Source organism: Lepidochelys olivacea, assembly GCF_965140295.1.
Source record: "Lepidochelys olivacea isolate rLepOli2 genome assembly, chromosome: 21".
Lineage (NCBI taxonomy): Eukaryota > Metazoa > Chordata > Testudines > Cheloniidae > Lepidochelys > Lepidochelys olivacea.
Window position 1 is genome coordinate 7,217,937 of NC_140431.1, and position 26,475 is coordinate 7,244,411.

The 26,475-nt window shown below is 46.4% G+C and overlaps 1 protein-coding gene and 1 long non-coding RNA gene across 16 annotated transcripts in view; one reads left to right on the top strand and one right to left on the bottom strand.

Moving 5' to 3' along the window:
• The window catches only part of NFASC (neurofascin), a 184,088-nt gene that overhangs the window by 42,499 nt on the left and 115,114 nt on the right, over nt 1-26,475 (bottom strand). For 6 of the 12 annotated variants that reach the window (XM_084611008.1, XM_084611009.1, XM_084611015.1 and 3 more), the window contains 6 exons: nt 26,216-26,286; nt 25,102-25,324; nt 19,783-19,898; nt 18,076-18,280; nt 6,845-6,967; nt 5,669-5,842 (listed from right to left, as the gene is read on the bottom strand). In XM_084611008.1, the coding sequence (XP_084467134.1) occupies nt 5,669-5,842; nt 6,845-6,967; nt 18,076-18,280; nt 19,783-19,898; nt 25,102-25,324; nt 26,216-26,286 (912 nt within the window). The remainder of the gene's footprint in view (nt 1-5,668; nt 5,843-6,844; nt 6,968-18,075; nt 18,281-19,782; nt 19,899-25,101; nt 25,325-26,215; nt 26,287-26,475) is intronic. The other 6 variants (XM_084611011.1, XM_084611010.1, XM_084611007.1 and 3 more) reach the window with 2 other exon arrangements.
• On the top strand, nt 13,397-26,226 carry LOC311510909. 4 transcript variants are annotated; one of them, XR_014709160.1, is made up of 6 exons: nt 13,397-13,482; nt 21,581-21,869; nt 23,674-23,727; nt 24,874-25,017; nt 25,185-25,349; nt 25,670-26,226. It is a non-coding gene; the product is annotated as an uncharacterized lncRNA (long non-coding RNA). The 4 variants fall into 4 exon arrangements; XR_014709161.1 differs by lacking the exon at nt 24,874-25,017 and having other exon boundaries at nt 25,080-25,349; XR_014709162.1 differs by lacking the exon at nt 21,581-21,869.

A 26,475-nucleotide genomic window follows, 5' to 3' on the forward strand; every position in this document is an offset into this window, starting at 1 on the left:
CTCATGGTTGAATGCAGCCTGATAGAAATGGAAGCAACATCTGGGTAAGTTTATTTATGACTGAGTCTGGTATCCATCTCTGAAGACAGAACTAAAGCAGTTGATTTCAAGGTTTGGTTTTCTGAACCTTCTTCCACTGAGTTCCAAGTTCTTTTTAGGGGGTCTATAGCAGGTATGTAAAAAATCAAACCAAAGTCATTTAAAGCTGCTAAACAACGCTCTGCTTACTGAGGTTACATACCATTCATTAACAGAATCCTGCCCAACCTAGCCTTGTGTTAGATATATACCAGTTCTCGTGTTCTAGGGCCAAATCCTGCTCGCCTTACTCATGCAGCTTCAGTGAGACTGTGTAAGTAAGTGAGATGAGCAGATCTCACCCTTACTCTTTGTTTTCACTAATGGATAATGGATTGGTTGACCTGTCAAAGCCAACTCTCAATGAGTGCCATTGTCTGTCTTTACCAAGGAAAGGGAAACTTGCCTTTTTTAGGCTGACAATTCACGGCCTGTATTTACAGTGGTATCTGAGAGAGTTATTTCTCATTCCTAGTAAGGGGAAGGAAATGTAATGCATCTCAGCTAGCACTGTGGGATAGCGGTGGGCAAACGCCGCAGATCTGTTAGGAAAGTATAACTATCCGTGACCCAGCAAAGTGAACAACAAGCATATGTGGAACAAACCAACCTAAGGGTTGTTATTCATGTCCTCTAAGCAGGGCATTCACTGAAGCCGCTGCTTCAGAAAAAAACAGTGTATGGCAGGGACCCACGCCACTGAACGTCAGTTTTGCCAATATTACAATACTGTGTAACAGTTCTGGAGCCTGTCTGCTTAAAGACATATAGGAAGCCTTTCATTTTTACTCTATTTTCAATAGGATACCTTTCCAACCCACCATACAATTAAGGAGGAAAAAGAAAAGCAAACACCCATTAAATAAAATCGGAAGTTTAATTGAATTGTATGTCAGTGAGTGCTATAGAAGAGAAAGAGACAGCTTTGTCTGTCTTCCATCCCTAAGGGCTCCTGACCTTTCACTCCATTTGATCGATGTCTCACAATGGGCGTTTTATCCTATTATGAATCTGTGAGTTGTGGCAGTTTCCTTCTGCGGGTCGTCTGTTGATTACTGGGGTGATGGGAAAGTGGCACCATGCCTCTCCCAGCCTGTCTCTGCAGTGGCTCTTGGGGTTTTGTGGACTAGAGAATGCATTTGTTTTATAACTCTCCTTGCACCAATAAAAACAATTTAAGATTGGCAGAAAATATGTGGGCCCTGCTGTGCGATGCTTAGCACAGGGGAGTTGCTATTGCTGCTGTGATTTGAATGTTCCAAAGACCTAAAAAGGTAATACAGGTGGGGGTTTATATTCAGAAAGCGCTTGATCCAGATAAGCGTGTGGCCTAACCTAACTTGGGTTACGATAGCTTACCACAATAAATGACCTCCCTGATGGATGAGGGATATTGATAAAGGGTTGTCAAGCACACGGTTTTTGCAGAAAAAACGGTTGCTAACCTTTCCATAACGGTGGTTGCTCGAGAGGTGTTGCATATGTCCATTCCAGAGTAGGTGGGTGTACACCCCGAACACAGTCGCCAGACGTTTTTCCCTCAGTGGTACCCGTCGGGTTGGCTCTGGCGCCCTCTGGTGCAGTGCGCTCATGGCACTGGTATAAAGGGATCAGTTGATCTCACGCTCCCTCTGTTCCTTCTTTCCGGCCAACTCAGGAAGGAGGGTGGGTCTTGAAATGGATATGTGCAACATATCTCGAAGAACAACAGTTATGGAAGGGTTAGTAACCCTTCTTTCCTCTTTGAGTGATTGCACATGTCCATTCCAACGTAGGTGACACCCAAGCAGTTGTACAGGTGTTGGCCTCGGAGTTCATGGACATCCTGACTGCAACATAGCTCGACCGAAACTGTCATCGTCGCTGGCCTGTTGAGTGATGGTGTAATGAGTAGAAAACGTATGCGCTGACATACAAGTCGCTGCTCTGTAGATGCCCTAGGCAGGGACATGGACCAGGATCACCGCTGATGACGCTTGCGCTCTTGTGGAGTGGGCAGACAGGATACCTAGTGGTGGAACACCTGCCTGCTCGTAGCATGTGCGAATGCACAATGTGATCCAGGGTGAGATCCTCTGAGTCGAGACAGGGAGGCCTTTCATCCTGCCAGCTACCACTGTGAAGAGTTGGGTGGTCGTCTCTGTGTAGAATGCTCAGGCACGTCTGAGATCCAGAGAGTGGAGACGTGGCTCCTCCCTGTTCATGTGTGGTTTCGGGTAGAAAACCGGCAAGAGGATTGACTGATTACTGTGAAACTGCAAAACCACCTTCTAGGCCCTTGAGGAAACAGAGAGACCTCTCATGTAAGAAAACAGAACAGTTATCCACCGGGGAGTGAAATGCTGAAATCGCTGTGAGGTGTACCTTAATCGATGAAATCGCTAACCCCTATTGTTTCAGGTGTAACAAGTACTCAAGCATGACCTGTAGTGATGACTGCATGGGTGAGAGACCGTGTTGGGAAGCCCAAATGGAGAACCATTTTCATTTGGAGAGGTATGTAGCCCTGGGAGAGGGCTTCCTGCTACCTAACAGGACCTGGCAGACCTGCTCCGAGCAGGCCAGCTCTGCGGTATTTAGCCATGTAGCTTCCAGGCTGTCAGGTGGAGGGTGCCAAAGTTCAGGTGGAGCAGTCAACCGTGGTCCTAGAAGATCAGGTCGGGGAGTCCAGGGAGCAGTATCGGAGTTGCTAAGGAAAGGCCTAGCAGCGTGGCAAACCAGTGCTGACGGGGCCAGGCTGAGGCTATGAGAATGACCCACGCCCTGTCCAGCTCGATTTTCAGCAGAACCTTGTGCATGAATGGGATAGGAGGGAAAGCGTAGAACAGGTGCTCCACGGGAGCAAGAAGGCATCTGTAAGTGAACCCCGGTCTGTGACCTTGCAGGGAGCAAAACTAGTGACACTTTCTGTTGAGTCTGGTCGCAAACAGGTCTTTGGGGGAGTTCTGCACCGCTGGAAAATGTCCCTCAAGATGTCTGGGCAAAGGAGTCACTCATGGTGATTGGAGAAAGATCTGTTGAGGTGATCTGCCAGCTTGTTCTGTGCTCCCGGAAGGCGAGAAGCCTTGAGCTGGATTGAGTGGACTACGCAGAATTCCCATAAGCAAACTGCTTCCTGACACAGGGGGGAAGGGTGAGCCTTCCCTGTCTGTCGAGGTAGAACATGGCTGCAGTGTTCTCTATGAGCACTAGTATGCTCCTGCCAACAATGTGAGGTGACTGCTCTGAGCTCTCTGGTGTTGCTGCAGCAAGGAGAGTAGCTCCAGTGACCGTCACCAGCGTTCAGAAAGAACTGATGGGGCACAGGGTCGGCCTGGCCCTTTCTACCTACACTATGGGCCGCCAGAGCCGACAAGTCACCACTGAGGGAGAAATTTCCACCAATTGTGCTTGGGGCAAGCGCACACCTATATTAGAATGGACATGTGCAATCACTCGAAGAACTGTACTTGACATCTATATCTGAAGATGGTTGTTGCTAGACTGGGTCAAGCTGTAGCATGCAGTAGGCCTTGCAAAGAACACAGCATGCCAGTTATTGGTCACAGTTGTTGACTACACTTTCTCTTTGTAGGTTGGCAATAGCTCAGTCCAAGAGTGCCACCTTGTTTCTCTGTCAACAGAATCCTATCAGGAGTTATACAGTAGTGAGCTATTATACTTCAGAGTTTGGGCACCCTAAAAGTAAGAGAGGTTATTCCCTCATGTTCTACCTATTGGCACAGTCTCAGAAATGCACTTTGTAACTACAGGGAAGATACAAAGCTATTTCAGAGGAATTCCTAGACCTGGGTAAATAATGTTGGATAGTTCCCTCTGGTGGCTACCTGAAGTGTGCACTCTCTTCCAGGAAAAAGAGAGAGCTCAGCTCAGTAGAAGCATCTTTGTGGATCAATGGCACAGTCCATCTGGGGGATGGATTAAGTGGACCCTCCCACCCCAAATTTAAACCCTGTCAGCTCTGATTCTAACCACTAGACAACAGTGCTGTCTCCCTTTGATTGTCTTCCTAGTTATACTGATAACCTAGATCTCCTGACACTGGCTGGGTTAAAGTTTTCTCCTCTTTACTGGACCCTCCTAGGGCAAATGCCAAAATACTGTATGTTGTAGCTTTTGAGGGTCAATTACAAATATCCTGGCATAAACCCCACCATTAATGACTAAACACACAGTGATCTCCAAAACTCCTTAATTAACTTGGGTCTTTTCCTCACTCCCTTCATTTCTTTTGCGAGATTGAGTGCAGACCCCCAACAGCCTCTCCTTCCTGCCTGTGGGCTAGCAGCTAGAGACTAACATTCCCCATCTACCCTGACAGCGCACCAGGTTGGGCAATGAAATCCAGTCGAGGTGCTGCTTCTCATTCGATCTAGCAGCTTGTCAAACTGCAGGGATTCCCTAGCAGCCTGCCAATGCCTGCCACCTTTGGAATGGTTAGATCACCCACGTTTTTGTATCCCATGGATACGTCCTCGCTGGATCGCTCTGGCCCACTGTCTCCCAAGCATAACATCGACACAGCAGTATTGTTCAAAGAGATTTTTCAATGTAAATACCATTACTGGAATCTGCACTCAACATTTCTGTGGTGAACTCCATGTGGAGCTACAGTAAAAGGGTCATAGAAATGTATGGCTGGAAGGGATCTCAAGAGGTCATTTACTCCAGCCTCCCACACTGAGGCAGAACCAAATAAATTGGTTCTAGACCATCCCTGATGGGAATTTTGTCTGACCTGGTCTTTAAAATTTCCAGTGCCAGGGATTCCACAACCCCCCTAGGTAACCCTTTCCTGTGCTTAATTATCTTTGTAACTAGAAAGTTTTCTTAATATCTAACCTAAATCTTCTTTAAGCAAAGGCCTACCAGAAAGTTTCTCACTCTGCATACACTGTCTCCCCATAGAGTATATATCTAACTGATGCTACACAGCATGTGAAGAGGGCAGGCATCAAGAAGACTGTCTACTGCTGTGCATGGAGCAAGCATTTCTCTGTAGTTGTAAAAGAGAGAAACCCTCATGCTTCAGGGCATAAGACAACCACTAACTGCCTGGGGTCAGGAAGAAACTTCCCATAAGGGCAGGTTATTGTTTCATAATTGTCCTCTCTGAGGGTTTTTGCACTTTCCTCTGAAGCATCAGGTGCTGGCCATTGTTGGAGACAAGACACTGAGGTAGATGGACCATTATTCTGCTGCACTATGGCAGTCCCTATGTTCCTAAATTTGGAAAAGCAGTCACTACTTTTGCCTAACTAGCTACTCATATGGCCCTCATTAATGGAGTATCTGAGCACTTCAGAATCATGAATGGATTTTATCTGCACAACATCCTTAACAGTGCTATCCCCATTTTACAGATGGGTAACTAAGGCATAGAGTAGAACTTTCTTGCTCAGAGACTATCGGCTCTGCTCATGTCACAGTGAGAAAGTTACCCCCTTTTCCCTTAGTAAAACCACATACTGTATGTGATTTTCAGTGTAGTCTGTAGTTTTGGAAGATGTGCATAATGCTCCTTGTGTTTTAACTCCTCTGGGACATGTACCCCACCTGCAAAGTCACAGCAATGCTCTCCTCCACTTACCTTCATTCAGCGGGGCTGGTGACTCTTCCACAATGGATTCTCCGTCTCCCACCTGTGTCCTAGCACGCAGGAAGAATCTATAGCGCGAGATGGGGTCTGTCCTCTTGAGCGTAAACCTTGTTTGGTTTGGGGAGAAGGTCTCTACCAGTGTTCTGCCCGTTTTGGATCCATTAACTGGGGAGAAAGGCAAGCTGAATAGGCTTCAGCTTTGTTTCAGACACATGCTATGTTACACATTTCATCTCCTCCCACCCTGGGCCAGGAGCGGAAATCAGCTGATGGTCCAATATACTTCTGGATTGACTATGGTCAACAGAAAGATTTGTGGAGATGCAACAAAACCTGTCTGAGAGAGCAACAGCAGCCAGCTGCCTCCTGGTGGTGTGTGCATTGAGTAATGGCACAGCTGAACTGTACTGACTAGCATAGGTGCTGGAATTAAGGGTGCAGGGGGGTGCTGCTGCACCCTCTGGTTTCCATTATATCCAGGGTTTACAGTTTGGTTCAATGGCTTTCACACCCAACCCCTCCCACACACACTACACAAATTGTTCCAGCACCCCTCCTGGCTAGAGATGAGATTCACACCCATGGAGAGGGCTGGTACATGTCCTGCTTAAGCTCTCACAATGAGACTTGTATTGTGCATAGTCCTTGTGTTTGGCCCTCTGCATTGCAGTGAATTCCATACTGTTTGGGGATACTGTGGGGGCAGTTTCACTCTTTCTGCAGTACAGTAATCTTCCAGGAGGGAGGGGGGTGTGCATGTGAGAGAGAGAGAGAGAATCTGCTGTACTGATCTCACTGTATTTAGACTTTGCTTGCAATTTATTATTGCAGTCTGGGGCTAAGCCTTATTTTTCCTCCTATGGCCAAGTCCTGCGAGATGCTGAGCATCTGCAACTCCTCCTGGCTTACACTGAAATATTGCAGGCACTCAGCACTGCAGCAGGACTTGTCCCCTTCAGAAATAGCAGATGTTTTACCTTGTCATGGAAGTCTCTCATTCTTTAAAGCGCTACTCTTGTGCTGTCATATTTTGGAAAATACCTTTTAGCACCTGGGAGAAGGAACTCTTTCGGGGTTTGGCACTGAATAACCTACTCACCCAAGAGAATACTTGATGAGTTAAAAATAATTGATCAGTTGAGAAAAATAAACAGGTGTGGAACGTACAGGCTTGGTATCTAAGGTTGTATCCAGTGAGAATTCCATTGGGGTGTTCAGGGTGGTCCCATTCCAAAGTGATGGTTTCCAGGTTAGGCTGTCGGATTCTGATATACCTGGGGGCACTGGGTACTTGGGAGGAGGATGGGGCCAGGAGGGAAAAGGAAAGAAAAGACAACATACCTTACAACATGGTACACGTTGCAGGGTGGCTTACAAAATAAAGATGCACCCACAAAGATCAGATGCTAATGGAACAAAAACTGCATTAAAAACCATACAGCAGCACTGGGGGTTTCATAAGCACGCTGAGACTCAGAACAATTCTGCACATGAATCCAACACTAGATTCAACAGAATTTGAATGATTCACTATTCATTAACTGAGATGCGTGTACTGCAATCTGATAATTCTCTGCTCATGGGACCCATACCAGTGCAGTGTGCATATCATACCTATGGTCAGAAGGGACTGTCATGATAGTTAGTCTGACCTCCTGCACATTGCAGACCACAGAACCTCACCTACCTACCTACCTCCTCCTGTAATAGATCCATAACCTCTCGCCAAGTGACTGAAGTCCTCAAATCATGGTATAAAGACTTCAAGTTACAGTGACTCCCCCATTTACACTAGTTTAAACCTGCAAGGGGCTTGGGCCCTATGCTGTGAAAACCCCCAGGCTCTCTGGCAATCTGACATGGGGAAAATTGCTTTTTGACCCCAAATATGGTGATCAGTTAGACCCTGAGAATGTGGACAGGACCCACAAGCTAGGCACCTGCCCAAGAATTCTCTGTAGTAACTCATAGACCTCCCCATGCAATGTCCCACCTCTGGGTGTTGGAGATATTTGCTCTGTGGGGGCTAGACCTACCACCACCACCACAGTTTGCAACAGGCAATCGCCTTTGGCTCACATGGTAGACACTTGTGTTTTGGAGATGAAGAACTAGTGTTCTTCACCCCATTTCATAACTTGTATGTGTAGTTTATCTACTGAGATACCTTTTGTGGGTATCATTACACCAACCCTCTGCACCTGCACCCCGACGTCTGTTTCCTGTTACACAGAGAGGCTGGTCCAGGTCTCTTCCCCTGCCAAAGAAATACTACAACTGCTGTTCTGTTTATAACAATGCCCAGTAAGGTATCCTGCCACTGCTACCTGTGTAATCTACTGCAGAGCAGGGAGGGCCTGGTTTACTAACATCGTCATACAATAAAACCACATATGGCCAGGCCCCTGGCTGGCGTTAATTCATCTTTTGACAGGAAGGCTACACATTGACGAGCCAATATGAGGTGCAGTTATTGAACAAGTTGCCCTGGGATACTTCGCAGTTTTCCCTAATCCTCCTCCAAGCCAGTCAAACCCCTTGTTAAGATATCAGTTTTGCTCCCAGCAATCTGAGGAAACCGTCCTCAGTGTACAGGGATTTCTAACACCTGCACTGCATGAGTATGCTTAGAGGTACAGGAAAGGTTTTTCCACCTTTAGCATATCTCCTGTGGAAGCAGGAGACTCCACCATTCCTGCCTCTAGGGAGGCTCCCTAAAGGGGGGGGGAGGGGAGCACCAGTGCCCAAACCCTGCCCCCTGCACTGCCCCTTCCCCTGAGGCCCCACCCTCATGGCGCTCTGAGCCCCTGCCCTTGTGCTGCCCCTTCTCCCTGAGTCACTGTCCTAGCGCTGCCCCTTCCCCTAAGGCCCCGCTCCCATGCTGCCTTTTCCCCCCAAGACCCTGCCCTCTGCTCACTCTCCTCCCGTGCTTCACTTTCCCTTACAGCCGGTAAAAAATGGGAGGGCTATCACTTCTAAAAGTGACGAGGACCTGGGCCCCCTTGTTCCAGTGCTCCTGCCTAGCTTTTGTGAGAGCTTGGAAGATCACCCAGCTCCCCAAGAGTGTCTTTTGGCTGGGATGTCACATATGCAGCTGTGTGCACCCCCCCTCCCCTTTCCATTCTTGCTCACTTGGGCCCAAGCCACACAGCCTGGATGGCTCTTGGAATGTACAGCTTGTTTGCAGGCAGCAGTAGGGACAAGATTTTGCCCTTAAATCCTAGCGCTTTGTGTAGAGAGGACTGGTTGGCAGGTCCCATTTGGCTCGTTGAAATACGTGGTTATGGTGATGTGGCTTGCTTTTCAAATGCAAAGACTGATTCAAGTTGTACTGCCAGTTGATGGGGTGGCTCCGTCCTGAGATGTGCATGTGACTTCCCAGTGATCAGAGTGGCACATGGTGCACCCAGAGGCACAATTGGTAACCTTTCAGTCACCCTTTGCTCAAAACCAGAGAGCAGCTCAGCAGGGCAACTGAATTGGTGTATAGATGCATTTGCTGGTGGTGTGTTTGTCTGACCGGTATTTGATATGTCCTATTGAAACTGGACAAACTGCATGGCAACTTCACTGCTCCTTAGCACAGAACAGTTTTAGGGTAAGGCCAGGGGCGCCCCATTGTGTGCTCGGCACAGCACACATACCATAGGCCCTGTCCTGAAGAGCACATGGCCGAAACGTTCAGAGCTGGCAAAGCAATAACTTGCTAGGTAGTGTGGGCCAAATCCTGCTCTCAGCATTGTTCATAACTGCAGAACTTGATTCAGATTCTGTCATTAAGCTGGGATATTGAACAGGGTTTGTTTTTTAAATGGAAGCTTTGAAGCTAATACATATCAATTTACACCCATTAGAACAGTGAGGAGCTTCTTAAATAATTTCCTGACAAGCTGCACCTCCTGAGAGCGTTATCAGACCTGGTTTTGTGCTGAAGGGAGTTATAAAACCAGCACAGCTTGCTGGGATTTGTATGTGCACAAAACTAGGTCAAATGGTACAGAACCATAACACACAGCTAATGGACTACATCTAGAAAAGCTCTTCCTTTTTTGGGCAATTGTAGGAGTTTTGCATTATGAAGGACTTCAGGATTTGGCCCAATGGCTTGATTTCCCCCTTTAATTACAACTTTCAATGAATGATGATACTTTTACTCACAGTAAGGTTTTAAAAGGACCACAGCAGAAGAGTTACAGCCTCCATCATGGCTCTCCACTCCACATTGTTACTTATAATGCACAGGACCATAAACATAAACCTTAAAAGATTCATTGCCAGTTGCTAAAAGCTGCAGTGCTAACAAAAATCTACTGAGCTGTTTACAAATAGGATCTAGAGTAGTGGTTCTTATTGAAGCTGTTCCATTTTAATTAACCATTAATTGGGCCAAAGCAGCAAAAATGAGACACCCTCTGTAGTTCAGAGGTTGGGGTAGTTCCCTGGGATGTTGAAAACCTGGATTCAATCCCTATGTCTGGTTGGGGAGGAGCAGACCTTTGAAGAGGGAGTACCCTTAACCTTTGCTGTTGAAGCTGTTCCACTTTAGCTATGAATTGGGGCAAAGCAAGCACTAATAGTAAAGAGCCCTCTGTAGCTCAGAGGTTAGTGTTTGTTCCTGGGATGCTGAAAATCCTGGTTCAGTTCCTCCCTCTACTTGGGGAGGGACAGGTCTTTTGAAAGGGAGCGCCCTTAACCTTTCCTCTTGAAGCCGCTTCCACTTTAATTAGCTATGAATTGGGGCAAAGCAAGCACTAATAGTAAAGGGCCCTCTGTAGCTCAGAGGTTAGTGTTTGTTCCTGGGATGCTGAAGATCCTGGTTCAGTTCCTCCCTCTACCTGGGGAGGGACAGGCCTTTGGAGAGGGAGCGCCCTTAACCTTTCCTCTTGAAGCTGCTTCCACTTTAACAAACTATGAATTTCTCCAAAGCAAGCTCCTCTAAAGAGGTGCCTTCTCTGGTGTAGAGGTTTGGGCATCCCCCTGGGATGCTGAGGGCCCTGGTTCAATCCCTGCCATGGGGAAGGGGTTTACAACATGCATCGGCTGCCTCTGGGGTCTTTTACTTAAATATTTGGGGGGGGGCACCTTAAAAAAGCAAGTCACTCTTTTGTCCCCCGCGGCTAGGCTACCCGCCCAGGCTGTGGGAGACCCCAGGCCCAACCCCTCCTCTGCAAGGGGTTGTGCCAAGGCTCTCCCACCTCCCAGGAGACCACCCGCCTCCCGCTTACACCTCCCAGCCCCACCCCCCACCTGGCCCCCCAGCCACCGCCCCTCCCACCTCCCACCCACCACTCTTGTGAAGTGAGCGATCTCTGTTCAAACCCCCTTCTGTTTCCAGAAAGACAAGGGCCTTCCGCAAGCGAAAGGGGACCTAAACAGGAACCTCCCACTTCTCTCCTGGGAGGTGGGATAGCCTTCTCCAAATCCTTTTAAATAGTCAGAGGAAGGATTTGAACCAGAATCCTCCACCTCCTAAGCAAGCAACTTAACCACTGGACTATAGAGTGACCCTAGACTGTTGCCCGGCCCAGTTATAGTTAACTAAAGTGGAGACAGCTTCAAGAGAAAAGATACATGCAGCTCAAATCCTAGCTCCTTCAGGACCGGGGACTTGAACCAGGCTCTCCCACACCATAGGTACAAGCCCTGGCCACCAGGCTATACAGGGCTGCTTGCAAATTACCTTTGCTTTGGACCATTTAAGAATTAATTAAAGTGGAAGCAGCTTCAAGAGGAAAGGCCAAGGGCACTCCCTCTTCAAATCCCTGCCCCCCATTCAGCACAGGAAAGACTTGAACTAGGGTCTTCAGCAACTCATGAAAGAGCCTTATCCCCTGAACTACAGCACGCTTCTTATCTTTAGAGCTTGCTTTGGCCCCATTCATAGTTAATTAAAGTGGAACCGTTTCAACAGGAAAGGTTAAAGGAGCCCGCACAGCAGAATACCTTATAGCCCAGCAGTTGGGACCACAACTTGAGAGGTAGGTGGGTGCTATTCAAATTCCTTTTCATCAAACATCACTCTCCCCCAGCCTTGCTGACTACCCGAAACACTAGATGATAGAGTGATTCTCAGGCTGTCTGTGGCCCAATTAAGCGTTAATTAAAGTGGAACAGTTTCACCAACCCACATGAAAATATCCTTAGCTCAGGGCACTCACTTGAGAGACAGCAGATCCCTGTTCATCTCACTTTTTAGAGGAGAAGGAGGGGAGGGCTGTGGGGTGTGTGTGTGTGTTAAACTATCATCTACTACAGCCCACGTGAGGCCCCTAACCACTGGGGCTTAAAGGTTACGAGGGCAAGCTCATTCCCCGCTCAGGACACTCATCTGGGAGGCGGCAGATCCCTGTTCTCAATCCCCGCTGTGCATTGGGCAGAGGGAGGAAACTGCCTCAGGTTCTCCCCTATCCTGGGTGCGCACCTCAACCTAACAGCTATAAGGGATGCAGTCTCCCCGCTTGTGTGGATTTCGGCGGATGCTGAGTGTGCCTCCCAGCTCCAGTGCTGCAGGGACGACAGGCAGGGCAATGTCTGTTGGCCTCTGGTTTGAGAATTGGGCTGGGGCTCAGGCATAATAATAGGCAGCTGGTGCCCAGAGTATGGCAGCAGGGTATGTGCTCAGAGGCAGACACATATGCACGGAGGGAACTTTTACAGCAAAAACCTAGGCACCAAGTGAATTGAGGTGCATCCAGGGTCAGGCGGCAGCCGAGCAGGGGTTTTGTGGATCACAGCGATGCCGAAACCTGGGACTTAGGCTCCACCCGCCCTTTGTGTGCCTATACTGTAGACTGTGTGTGTCCACTCTTGGCTGCCTTGAATGCTGGGTTGTGTGGCTGTGGCATGAACTGAGCTCACTCAGTTCACTCCCCTACTCAGCACTGCATGCCTGCTACCTCAGTGCTCTCTGTACCTCCAACTAAAATGCTGCTGGAGTTCAGGGGAAAGGAGAGGCTCAACTGACACAAAAACTAAACCCTGACAGTATTCTGGGTCTGCATCTAGCATACCAGTTCTCAAGCCAGTCTGGCTCTATATTTGCATTTTACAGCACTTTAAAATTAAGCACAGGTCATTTGCTAGCAGGAGAAGGGAGCTTCATCTCAGCAGTCCTTTGACTGTGACCCTAAATTTGCACCACCAATGATACCCAAGGCCTGCTACTAGCATTGTTTGCCTTTGAACAAATGCTGCTGCAGGCTTTGTGCATCTCTGGCACCTGTTGACATTCCAAGTCTTGCTCACAGACCCAAAATAAAAGTCTAGTAATGCTGGGCTCATTGGGTTTTGGAGCTGTGTGTTGGTCAGCTCAGGGGAAGGCAAGTAAGATATTTTCTATGGGAATACTGCTCCCTCACCCCCCAACTTTGTGCAAAAGAAAAGTTATTTCTTCCCAGCCACACCAGCTGGAGTAGATAAACCCCCACCTCTGAGCCAGACTGTTTCCCTGGGTTCACTGAGTATTGTTGAAGAGTTAACAACTAATCCCTATGACGCTGCATCCCTTACTCAAACTCTGTGATATGCCCTGGCATAAGCCTGGAGTGAAATCAGGTGTGTGTGTGGGTGGACCCACATCTTCCACTTACACCCAACCAGTGACCCTTGAGAAGGTCTTTAATCTCCACCTCCTCATTCAGTAAATCATTAACGCCCCCGCAGGGGCAATAACTTTAAAAGGCCCAGCTGTTAAGGGGGACACCCCTCACTATTAAGTCCCTGCTCTGAAACCAGCACAGGAAAAAGCTTGTGGCTCAAATCCTTTCTTCTCCTCCAGTGAAGGGGGGATTAAACCAGCATCTCAGGTAAGGTATCCTAGGCCATACCAGGCTTCTTGCAAAGGAGTCCTGTTTTGCCCCATTTAATAGTTAGTAGAACAGCTTCCAGAGGAAAGAAGCTCCCTCTTCAAACCTGTTCTTAACAGGCAGGGAGAAGAGTTGAAGCAGGGTCTGTCTCTCTCTCTCTCCCCCCCCCCCCAAACTCTCTCAAGATCAGCAGCCTAACCTCCAGTCTATAGAGCAATTCTGAGCCTTTTGCTGGCCCAACTGGTAATTAATTGAAGTTGAAAAGCTTCAAGATGCTGGCTTTTCTCCTCTATCTGGTGTGCAAAGCTGTAACCACTGGAGCTCAGAGCCAAGTCTGAGCTGGAGGTTGCTCTGTCAGCACCAGTCACAGCAGATCAGGGAGTGTCTGAGGCACAGTGAACATCCGTCCTGCCCCAAAGGCCCTGAGTCTGCTACTGCCCATGCAAAACCCAGTGGCTGTTTGTCAACACCACAGAAACACCATTCCACAGAAGAGGGAAACATGTATTTCATGGCTCTGCAGAACCCATAACTCACCACAACTGGCAGTGTCTGCTCAGATGAGGTCTGGGCCTACAATGCCAAGGTGAAGGAATATAAGGCAAGGGTGAGCTGTCTGTTATTGATGCTTGGAGTCGGGGAGCCCAGGACTGGCATAGCAGTGGACTGTGGGTCAGGATGGAGAAGCGCTGGCAGTGGGGTGCTCAGGACTGGATGCAGGGGACTGTGGGTCAGGACTATGGGCACAGCTGGGGTGTGTGTGTGGGGAGCTCAGGCCTAGAATTGCAGAGGGGGGTTATGAGTGAGAGCCATTGGCAGAGCTGGGCGTGTTGGAGGTTTGGTGAGCTCTTGCCTGCCCTTCTCTCAGCACTGTTAGTGAGCGCCAAATCTCCCTGCAGAAGACAATAAGTGAGTAACTCATGCCCTGACACACAAAAGGTTTGCAGGTGCCTCCTGGGTTTTCAGATCAGCTTCTCATTGCTCTAAACCCCCACGACATCCCATCCTTGGCTGATAAATAAGTTGGAGAGCCCTGGGCTTGACTCAAAGCCCACTCGAGGCAATGGGAAGACTTAGTGAGTCCAGATCTTTGGATCAGCTCCATTTTGAAGAGGGTGGGGATTAGGAGGTGACCTCTGCCACATGGAAACCACTTCAGTTTCTCAGGAAATCATTTTCCAGCTGGTTTTTCAGACTGTCTCCTTCTCTCTCCTTAAATACCCATAGAGAGAGGTGTGGGATGCTGTATGGACTATAGATGACCATTTATAGCTTTTCCATTGATACTTTACATGGCATATCTTGTAAGATGCATTGCAATTGGGTAATATTGATATCAATAATATTATAATTTGCTAAGTATGATCTTGTTCATAGGAACGTATCATCTTTGTATTGTGAGTTAATAATATGTGATATCTGTATCTCAAACTTGTGCTGTTTCTGGGTGACACCCCCAGACAGATTGTCCTTGATAGGCAATTAAGCAGGCTAGATAATGCTGATGCCAATCAGCTATACAGTGAAGCTACTGAGAGAAGGCAGCCATTGATGAGTCAGCAGGACCTGTACTAGGGACATGCCTGTGGGCAGGGGACTCAAATGCTTTTCTGTGACCATGTGCTGTGAGCTTCTGTTTGGGACAGAGGATGTACAAGCCCCATAGGAAAGGCTATAAAAAGGCAGCTGCATAGTCTATTTTCTTTTCAATCCTGCTTCTCACCTCTGCAGTAACTTCTCTATAAACTGAAGCTTTGAACAAAGGACTGAGACACCCATCCAAACTTTGGATGTGTTCCAGGGGGACTTTACAAGCCAGCAAACTCACCAGTACTGCTAAGAACCTGATATATGGACTCTGAAGTCATATATATGTATCTGATTGCTTTGACCATTTAACAACTCTGGTCTTCCCTTTCTTTTATAATAATCATTTAGCTTTAGATACTAAAAGAATGGCTGGCAGCATGGTATTTTGGGTAAGATCCAAACTAGCATTGATTTGGTAATGTGGCTAGCCTTTTAGGGATCAGAAGAACATTTTGTATAGCAAGTTTTAAATTCCCTTCTCACTTTAATGGACCTATTTGCTGGTGGGAGTAATTTCTTTTTTAGCCTCTTGATAACCAGTGTGGGGGATCAGGAGCACAGTTTGACTGGTTGGTGAATCTAACCAAAGTGTGAACCACCAGTCTTGGGGATAATCTGCCACAAGGGAGGATTTGGTGACCTAAGATGGCACCATCCAACACTTCCTTTGTAGTAACCACATTGTTCCTCTGGCTGCTGTGCTCCTAATAACTAACCCTCCAGCTGTTGCAGAGATGGGCATGGGTCTTGTGGGCTTTGGCCTATTTTTCATCCTTTTTGGGGTGCTCTTGTACTTTGACTCAGTGCTGCTGGCCTTTGGAAATGTGAATACCTCAAAACCTTGGCCCCCTTCCTTGCTATTCCTGAGGGCAAAATATAGCACTAGGCCAGGGGCCCAGACACCACAACCCCTCTGCAAACAGTCATGGGTCTCATGGTGGAGTGTGCCAGCCCTTTGGCCCGGTACAGCTTCCTATTATGAGAGGAACAGGGCTAGTCTCTGTTCAAATCCCACTCAGGTTTGTGTGACAAACTTGCTGGGTTTCAGTCCAGCTGTGCTGGTGTCCCCATCCTTACACTCACCACAATTGGTGCTAACTGATCCCCTTGTAGGCAACCTTGAAAGAGAAGCCAAGAATCAAATCACATGGAGACTAAACTATTATCTCCCTACTGGGGATGCTCCTTCCCAATCAGGGTTGAGACACATGGTGTTGGGGACCCTTGTATGGTGCAGCACATACCTTTGGGGTGGGTGGGGGGAGGGGAACTGAGCATTTCAGTCTCCAGGGAAGTCAGCCCAGCACTTCTCCTGCCAGGCACTCAAGTACTTCTAAAAGTTGTCTTGAATTTACAGATACAAATTAAGGGCTTGTCTACACATGGAAATTCATTCAGACTCAGGTAGGGTGTAAATTTAAGATTATCTATTCCTGATTAACTCCATGGATGGATGCTCTTATTCTGAACTAGTTTTAATCCACTCTGGAAACAGATTAATGAATTAGGAGTAAGATACAGTTACTCTGGGATAAGTGCATCCATGCATGGTGTTAATCCAGAATGGCTATTCTGGAATAACTCTCCATACAGATGAGTAACTATTAATGGAAGGTTTCAGAGTAACAGCCGTGTTAGTCTGTATTCGCAAAAAGAAAAGGAGTACTTGTGGCACCTTAGAGACTAACCAATTTATTAGAGCATAAGATAGTGAGCTGTAGCTCACGAAAGCTTATGCTCTAATAAATTGGTTAGTCTCTAAGGTGCCACAAGTACTCCTTTTCTATTAATGGAATGATGTCAGACTGGAGGGAGGTCTCCAGTGGGATTCCACAGGTATCTGTTCTGGGTTGGGTGTTTAACATTTATAAATGATCTGGATGTAGGAATAAAGTACACTGATCAAACTTGCAGATGACACAAAGCTAAGGGGGGTTGTTAACACTTTGAAGGACAGAGCTAAAATTCAGAGGGATCTTGATTAAACTGGAGAACTGGGCTATAAGCAACAAAATGCAATTCAGTGAAGATAAATGTAAGATGCTACACTTAAGGAAGAAAAACCAAAAGCACAAATATAGAATAGGTGGTAACTGGCTTTTCAGCAGCACTGCTGACCAGGATTGGGGAATTGTGGTGGATCACAACCTCAGCATGAGTCAGCACTGTGCTACTGTTGCAAAAAAAAATAGTTTGGAGCATAGCATGCAAGTCATGGGAGATGATACTACTGCTCTCTACTTAGCCCTGGTTAGGCCTCAGCTGGAGTACGGTGTCCAGTTTTGGTCACCAATGTATAAAAAGGATGTAGAGAAACTGGAAAGGATCTAGAAACTAGTGACAAAGATGATCAAAGGGCTAGAATGCAGCTGTATGAGCAAAGGTTTAAGGAACTGGGTCTCTTTAGTTTGAAAAAGGAGACTAAGGGGGGAAATGATAGCAGTCTTCAAAGGCTGCCACAAAAAAGATGAAGTTGTTTTGCCACAGGAGGTGACAATGGCTTCAAATTACAGTGTAGTTGATGTAGATTAAATCTGAGGAGAACTTCTTAACTATGAAGAACAGCAGGACAATGGAATAGAGGCCTCAGGAGCTTGTGGAAGCTGCTTCACTGCCAGTTCCCAAAAGGAGGCTGGATAGTCCTCTGTCTCAGATGGTTTAGACCCAACAAATCCTGCATCTTGGCAGGGGGTTAGACCAGATGACTCTTATGGTCCCTTCTAACCCTATGATTCTATGGGTACCTCTGCCATTAGGAGCTACATACCTGTGCTCCAGGTAGAGAAATGCAGAGTGACAGCTTTGGCACCTTAGAGCTGCACCTGTCCTGCACAGGATAGGTGGCTCTGTTCATTTTTAAACTGGATCTGTCATTCTATGGAATTACCATACGGGGCAGGAGGAATTTTAAGGCTCTAGGTCTGTACTGTGGAGCAGAGTTTTCCCAGCATGTGCACAAAGCATACAACAGTGTAGGCCTGCAAAAATTCCAGAAGAACCTACCTCCTTCAGGTGTTGTGAACTCCTTAATTTCACTCCGAGGCCCATCTCCTCTCCCGTTGACTACAACCATCTCCAGTTTGTAGTTGCTGTAAGGAAACAGCCGGGACACTAGGCCCCGTGGTCGGTCTCCAACAAAACCCACAGACTGCCTTTTTTTGGAGACCCACAGGTTCTTCAGCAAACTACTTTCTCTCCAGAAATAGGCCTTCAAGAAATATGTAGGGCAAGTGAAGCTTTTCCCATTCAGGTACAATTGGTTTTAATTAATAAAGCATAACAATTCTTTGCCTCTCAGTGCTTTAGAACAATTAATTAAGCCTCATAACTGCCCAGGAAGTAGGTCAGTAATATTATCTCCATTTTACAAATGCAGAAGCTGAGAAATGGTCAGGCTAAGTGATTTGCCCAAGGTCACAGTGAGTCAGCTGCAGAGATCAGGATGGAACTGAACAGTTCTGGTTCCAAGTCCTCAGCTCTAGGCAGAGAGCATTACCCCTCCGGATGAATTAGTAAATTTTAACTATAAAGAAAGGAAGAGGCTTAATATGTCCAGGCACAATTAAAAGTCTGAACTTGAAAAAGATGCTGATTCGAATCCCTACAAATATAGATATTTTTTAGATAGAAAATAGATATACAATGGTGCACAAGAGAGAGTAATGAAAATGAAGGCAGAATTCAAAGAATTTTCTATGAATATTGAATTCTTGGATTTGAAAGGTATGAACATGTACAGAATATGCCACCAACCTGTATTGCTAAATTCTCAAAAGCTTTTTCTATCAGATTTTTGACTAAGTCCAGACTTTTCTGCTTGTGATCAGGCATTGCAACTGGCACATGAGATTATTAGCAGCACATATGTTTGATAAAGGACAGTTGTTGCAATGACTATACAGTATATTTAGCTCTATACTTTCTTTAGTTTTCCGTTAGTATGGTTTGTTTTAAATCTTGACCAGAGCAAATCCAGATAGCATTTATTAAGACTGTCTACATTAGGGATGACACAAATAGTATATTGGTATCTAAGGATTCTTTCTCCTCCTCCCCCCTTCTCCCATGAAAACCATGCAAATTGCATAATGCTGAAAGGGTGTAACTGAACAGTTCTACAGACAGGAGTTGTCTTATTTAGGTATAATACAAGCAGCAGCAATAACCTTACTTAGCAGTGGCCACCTTTAGGGGTGGGGAAAGTAGTACTGTTTATATGGCTCATGTATATATGGCCCTACTGTAGGGCTCAGTGATGTGGGCACCGAACAGACTCTTTTCTGACTGTAAGAGCAGAGACTCCAATAAGTAGCACATATTAGGCTGTGCATGTTTGCATATGCAGGACTAAGTCTCATTACAAGACCAAATCCTACTCTCACTCAGGTCTGAGTATTGCCATTGATGTTCAATGGCAGCAGAATCTGGCCCTAAATCAGCCCCTGCAAACAAGATCTCCATAGATCTTGTTTTCCAGTCATTAAACAAAAGCCAGTCTGTGTGTTTCTTTAGTCTTCAACACACAGGTGTTATTCCAGAATGGCTAGGCATGATCACTAATGTGCCCACATAATAGCACCCAAGCTTATTAGGCCCAACTTACTGTTTTATGTCATCCCCACTGCATACTGGCCACATTTCCAGGTCACCCTTTGTGAGCAAGGTTAGCTGTATTAATAGTCAGTATCCAAACAATTTGGTTTTGCTCACTCTGTATTCCTTAAGTTGTCCCTGGATGGTATCCGGGTATACTCTGCTCCATTGGAGACTGACTGCTGTGCTGTTTATAACTTTTAGCCTAATATCAGTGGGGGCAGCCTTGGGATCTAAGCATTCAGGAATAAAGCAAAGTGTAGATTAGGCACACATTGGGTTGGTGGTTTTTAATTCCAACAGTAGTCTACACCCCCTTTCTTTCTGAAGTTTACCTCCTGCAATTCCTGCTAGGCAGGTTTTTGAGGCATTTTGTTTTTCATTCTAGAGTCATCTTGGGGTAAATATAATCAGACTTGCAAAAGCCCCTGCTGCCACCTTGTGGCATTCAGGAGCAGTTCTGCCTATGTTAGAATATTTGCAGGAAGACAGGATCTCATTTGTGCAGTTATCCCAACAAAAAGTCACAATCTTGTCACACTTCAAGGATTTCCACATCTGATGTAACAAAACAGCAGGAGCCAGTCAATTCTAGAGTTCTTGCTTAAACTACTTAGTTACTTAAGGGATGAATGTGTGTCCCACTGCCATGCAGTAAATATACCCAGATAATGAAGCAATATACAGATTTACCTCCCTAACACCTTTCATCTGAAGATTTCAAAGTATTTTCCTACACTAGCAGGGAGCTGTGAAGTATTACATATCCAAGGCACAGAGGTCAAAATCCACTTCAGGTGTGTACCCTTCTCTCCTCTCCTCCTCATGTGCCCCACCCCCCACACAGTCAGTGGCAGAGTTGGGAATCCAGTCCAAGAAACTCTGTTCGGAGACCTTTGCTCTAACCATTAGTCAGTACAGCCAACTTTCTAAAGAGAATGGTTTAAAAATGTTTCCCATTATATGCTAGTATTCTTTTTGGCTGTGCCAGATAAAGGAATTACTTCCTTGTTTAACAAGATCTTGCTAATTTTAGGAATCTTAGATTTTGAAAAGGGCAATAGCTCATGTTCAACCATGGGCCAGATTCTCAGCTGGTGTGACTTGGCATTGCTTCACTGAAGCCAGTGAAGCTCTTCAGATTTACACACCAGCTGAGGAGCTGATCCAGTGTGTCCACAATCCAACAAGACTCTGCTGTTTGGAAGCAACAACACTGGATCAGTGCAAGGCAGAGTATCCAGCTGTCATGCAACATGTTGACCATTTAACAATTCCCCCAATAAACACTGATGCAGCCACATTTCTCAACACAGATTGTTTGCGTGTTTTTAAACTGGCTAGCCCTCTCCCCTCTTAGTTTTAAAGGATCCCAGCTGTCTTTGTGCCTTGAATGCAGCTACTGCACTAGCATGGCTTGGAAGCATGCCTGTCTAAGTTGTGTGCTCTAGGATGGCTCAGAAGCTAACAGAGTGAGGTGCAAGGTGACTTACATGAGAGAGCAGGTGCAAATGAGTCTGAGTCCAGCTTACCCAAAGTTGGATCCCAACAGGCCAGCTCCTCCGCTGGCGTCAACTGGAACTCCAGTGAAGTCTCTAAAGCTATGCTGGTTCACACCAGCGGATGATCTGGCACAGTGTCCTTAAGTGATCGTCCTCTTCCAGATCTAGACTAATCTGGTACTCCTGAGACTTTCTGACCAGGAAGGTTCTGAATCTAGGGGATACTTGGGTTGCTCCTGGCGGTGCCTCTCCAGGAGGGAACAATGTGTTACAATCTGTCAGCCACTCATGGTGTTGCTGTGCGATCACTCCTGATCCATTTAACAGCAGCACTTCCCTCAGGCCTCTGCAATGGATCAGCTACTTTGAGAAGCAAGCATGCAATTGGTTGCCCCTCTCTGCTTCCATTACAGGTTAGGACTGACTGGGTCAGTCTGTCACAAACTTAGCGGTCTGCTGCAGCACTCGCTTTATGGACTTCCTCTGACCTGATGGGGAGGAACCCTGTGCCTGGGTGGGTGGAGTCAGGCCTGGCTCACCCCACCCACAGGAAGTATAAAAGGTAGAGCCTCCAGCTCAGTTGGAGCTGAGCCTGGGAAGGAGACACTTATCTTGCTTGCTGCTAGGCCTCTGACTTCACTGCTGACCCTGAGGAGATGCTGGCTATCTACCCCAGAGAGACAGGACACCCAGGGAGCTGAGGTACCAAACAAAGGGGTAGTTGGAAGTAGCCCATAGAGACTAGATTGTTTTTGGGTTGGGTTTGCCTGAATCCAGGCCAGCATGTTTCAGGCAGATCTCTGCTGACCCCGTGGTGGATGCTTGACCACTGTTAGGTCCTTGGGCTGGGACCTGGTGGAGTAGGATGGGCCTGGGCTCCCTGCTGCCAACCCCAAGGTGGCAACCTCCCCAAGGTGGCAACCTCCCCACGGTAGGCCAAGAGGCCTATGTTTGTCTTCTGTCTGTCAGAGCTTGGTGCTGTGCTGTGCTCTGCCTGAGGCCCTAAGCCCCTAGACTGTTGGGTGCTCCTCCCTGCCAAGAGGGTCAGGGGCTAGCCCCTGATTCACTAATTCCCCCTGATATGAGGCAGTGATCCAGCCTAACTAGGACCCAGAGGGGGAGGGATGACCACCACTACATTACACAACAGCAGAACAACCCTTTGCTTTCACAGCCAATCATCTAGATTTACATGGTAATGAAGAATGGTGCAGAAGATCTTTGTTCACTCAGTACAGACTAGCTTTCCAATGGGGAAATGCACTTGCTTTGGTTTCACTGTAGCTTGTATAAGAACTTCTGATCTCTGCTGGAATACTCATTTAAAACTACTGCACCCACCCATTGGAGAATCTCAACGGACATCCCTAGCAAAAGTGATTGGTGGTGAGATTCAGAAAGGATGGAGCACACCTATCCTCTGAATCACCTTCTCTTAAAGGTGTCATGTGAGGCACCCCCCATCACTAGTCACCGCTGAAAATTATTGGAGGAAGAAAGCTTGTAATTAGGGCTAGATGCAGGAGTCACTAGGCAAGTTTCCATGGCTTCCTTTATGCCAGATGTCAAACTAAAAAGGATCATTATAGTCATCTAGCCTTAATCTAACATTATGTATTTAATGTGCAAGAGTTAGCCATTTACAAAAAACATACTATATCTTGTGGCAGAAACTGCTCCCCAAAACAACCAGTTTATGGGGGGAAAGGGAAAACTGGGCAATAAGACATAACTTGCAGTAAAGCCATCCCAACAAAGCAAGAGCCAAGTTTAGTTTGCCAGAAAAACTATTAACTTAATTCCTATTGCAAAAGTCTTTATCTGAAGCTTTAGACAAGATAGTCTGGTGATTTCAGGACCAAGGACAGAGCAGCCCCTTAAAGGCCAATGGGATTTTTTTTCCCTCTCTAGAAACATTTTTCACTAGTGCACTTTGCAGTAGGAGAGGAAATGGAAAATGTCTAAGGTAAGCAGAGATTCCTAAGGCCTATCCCAGGGAGGGAGTGGTATGGTCCCTTGGAGGTTTGAATTGGTTGAAGTGCTTGAGGCTCTAGCTTGCACAGCTCTAATATTGATTGGCACTGCAGCAGGTCAGTCAAAAAGCCTGTGGAACAAGGTGGACATGTAACATTATAAATGGTACTTAGCACAAGTTAGTTGGGTCAGAGGAAACTCTTCTGCATCACCATTTAATTATACACAGCAGAAGAATCTGCTCTTTCTAGTGTGCTCACCCAGGGAGTGAAGCAAATAAATGCCGATGGCCTCTAATGGATGCTGGGTATACAGCGCTAACCCTGCAATGGCTGAGCTGTACAAAAGTCTTTCAGCAGCATGGCCACAAAACCCAACATTTGATTTGCTACTGTTAAAGCAGCCCCAGTTATGTGCCTGAGAAGCCTTTGAAAAAGCTAAGGCCACACTAGCCCATTAAGATGTTGCTCAGCTTATACATGTATTACCCCCCAAGAATGTTCAGGCTGTTTGGTTTTTTGTCTCATCCTAGGTCAAAAGCAGATGTTGGCCACTCTGAATCACACACAAGAACAATAAGCTGAAGGTAAAGATACTGTTATCAGGGGGGGCTTGGGAGCGAAGTAAAAGCACTCCTAAAGTTAGCATCTTTAGAGAGAAACTATTGGAACAAACCTATCCAGTAGTTTAGCCCATTGCATTCACCAGGGGCATGTGCAGGATCTAGTGTCCATACTTAGATTGTTTCCCATCTTTTTAGAATTATCCCAGTCATTTAGGGAGCTAAATAATGAGATCTAGTTTCAAAGAACAGAACTCTCCAAGACCAAATCTCACTTTAGTTTAGCTCCAGCAAGACACACATTCAGGTGTATTTGAGTCCCTGCAGTCCCCAATGTCTACTTTAAACTGAGAGAAATACCTTAAGGCACAAAGCTGGCAACTGTGCAGCATGACAGTGGTGTGGTGTGTGTGTAAGGCAATCTAAGCTGTATTCTTTAAGTTCCTTACCTATCCCTGGCTCTGCCTCTTGAAGCTTGTGGCTAAGAGCAGGGGATGTTAGGATTGAGTTTATTTTTCCCCTTTGTAGTAGTACCGCCCATACTTTGTGCTCTGAGCTCAGCCAGTCAGGGGGAGGTGGTCCTTGTGCTATTCCAGGTGACCTTTTGTGGAACTCCTTTTCAGAAGTGCTGAGCCCATAGCCCCAACAACAATCCTAGCAGGAGTTCAAGGCAAGACTCCCCATCATGTGGTGCAATAGAGTTGGAACTAAAATACTTTCTCTTTAAAAATGTTACAGTTCAGAGCACCCATCTGTTGCAGGCAGTGAAACCACTAGGAGATAAACATGCAAGTAGCTATAATGGTAAATTTTAATTATCTAAAGCCATGGCACAGCAATCTAATCCATGATTTCCCTCTGACCAGCACGCAAGATTATGACCTAATTAACCTACACTTCCCTCAGAGCAGAGGGAGGAGTTACCTGCAGCTCAGGTCGGCACCCATACTAAATACAGATGTGGCATCACAAGTTCTCTCAGAACCCTGGGTAACGCCTACCAGAGTTGCGATCACACCTCTCAGTTCAACCACTACTTTGCCCAGCTGTGCCTTTCATCCAAGGGCCAAAACACCCAAACTCAAACCTCCTTGCCCACATCACTCTCAGAAGCGATGTAGTCCAGTTTGCACAAATGGAGGCTAAGTAATTTGGCTTGGGGCTCCACAGGGATTTTGGTGACAGCTAGGAATGGAACCTGAAGAGTTGTCTTCTCCTCCTCAAATCACCTGGAACTGGATTGCTGTGACACACCAAGCCTGGCTCTAAGGGTGTCCACCCTGAGCTGCAATGTAGCTTTTCCATCTCCAGTAGGTGAGGAAATCTTGGCTAACTTTCACTTTTCTTTTCCCCTCCCCTACGGTAACACTTAATAGCTCTGGCTAGGAAAATACTCACAATCTTCCCCTGAGTAGCCGATGATGACGTCAGGCTCTGGAGCTCTCCCGAAGTCGTTCTCTGCCTGCACTTTGATCTCATAGGGCACATAGATGGGTGTATTCCAGACAACATGCCTTGTGGTTCTCACCGTCTCGTTGCTCCAGCTGTCCCGCGTATCCCTTTGCCTCCAGTTGACTATGTACCTGAGGTTGGGCCCATAAGCTTGGGTTGCGTTCAGCGGCTTAATGGATGAAAAGATAAGTAAGGTATTTACACTGCACAATACAGGCATGAACAAAAAGCTGCAATTTATCCCTCCCCCACACCAGACTTTGGCTTAATTCCTGGTGACTGCTGTGTAGGTCCAGGCAGGATGTACATCTGCTTCAGGAACGAAAGTCTGTTTATAATTATCCTCCTCTCAAGCTTCCTTCAAGAAGCAAGCCACAGAGTAATTCTTTATGTACCCTGGAAAATTTAGGAGTGACACTTTGCCTTCAATTATTCTTTAGGCAAGAGAGGTAAAACCTGATTCTCAAGGAACTGCCCCTAACCACTTTTCTTTTGCTTCCATTCCTGTGAACAGATCTTGGAGACCAACCTCCTCCCTAATGCAACACCTGAGTACAGGCTTCTGCAGGAAGACTGAAGACATCGCTGTCTATCACTTGCACCTCCAAGGAGCGAGTCAACAATGGTGTTAGAGTACTGTCACTGTTTCTGAACTGAGTAACAAAATGCTCATGCTTGTGTAACTTTCACCTTAGACTCGTGTCTTAAATGAGTAAGCTCTTGGGAATGTGTCTTTCTGGGTGCTATTAAACAATCAAAATTGCATGGGAATTGATGTATTCCAGCAGCTACCTAGAATGTAAAGGGAAGAGCATGAGGAGTGATTTAAATATACTCACCTTAAGAAGGCTGATGCACCTAGAGAAATCCTAATATATGTGATACTTCCTCAGTCTAACTTTTCTGAATGGTAATAGCCCTTGGTGGTTAAGGGGAAAGAATAAGCAGGATCATCTTGACTCAAGAGTAGCCAGCAGTTGAAAGTTTTATCTAAGCCCATTGAAATAAAATGTCATCCAGCTCTAAATAAATACTCTGGCACCCAAAAAATTAAACTCACAGTCCAAGTTATCTCCATGTTGTTTTTTTGAGTCCCTGCTCCTCGAACTCCTGTTGGGTTGATTTCTGGACCTGAAATCCACATAAAAATCTTGTCTTACAATGTTGAAAATGTAGGCATTTAAAAGCCCTGCACAGAGTAAACTGGTTATTAATACACAATGAGCGGCCTAATTTGCCTGAATTGGCTTCCAAATATCTAGTCCTATATGTATAGAAGGTGCCTTCTGTGTTAAGTAAATCTGAACAAGAATAATCAAT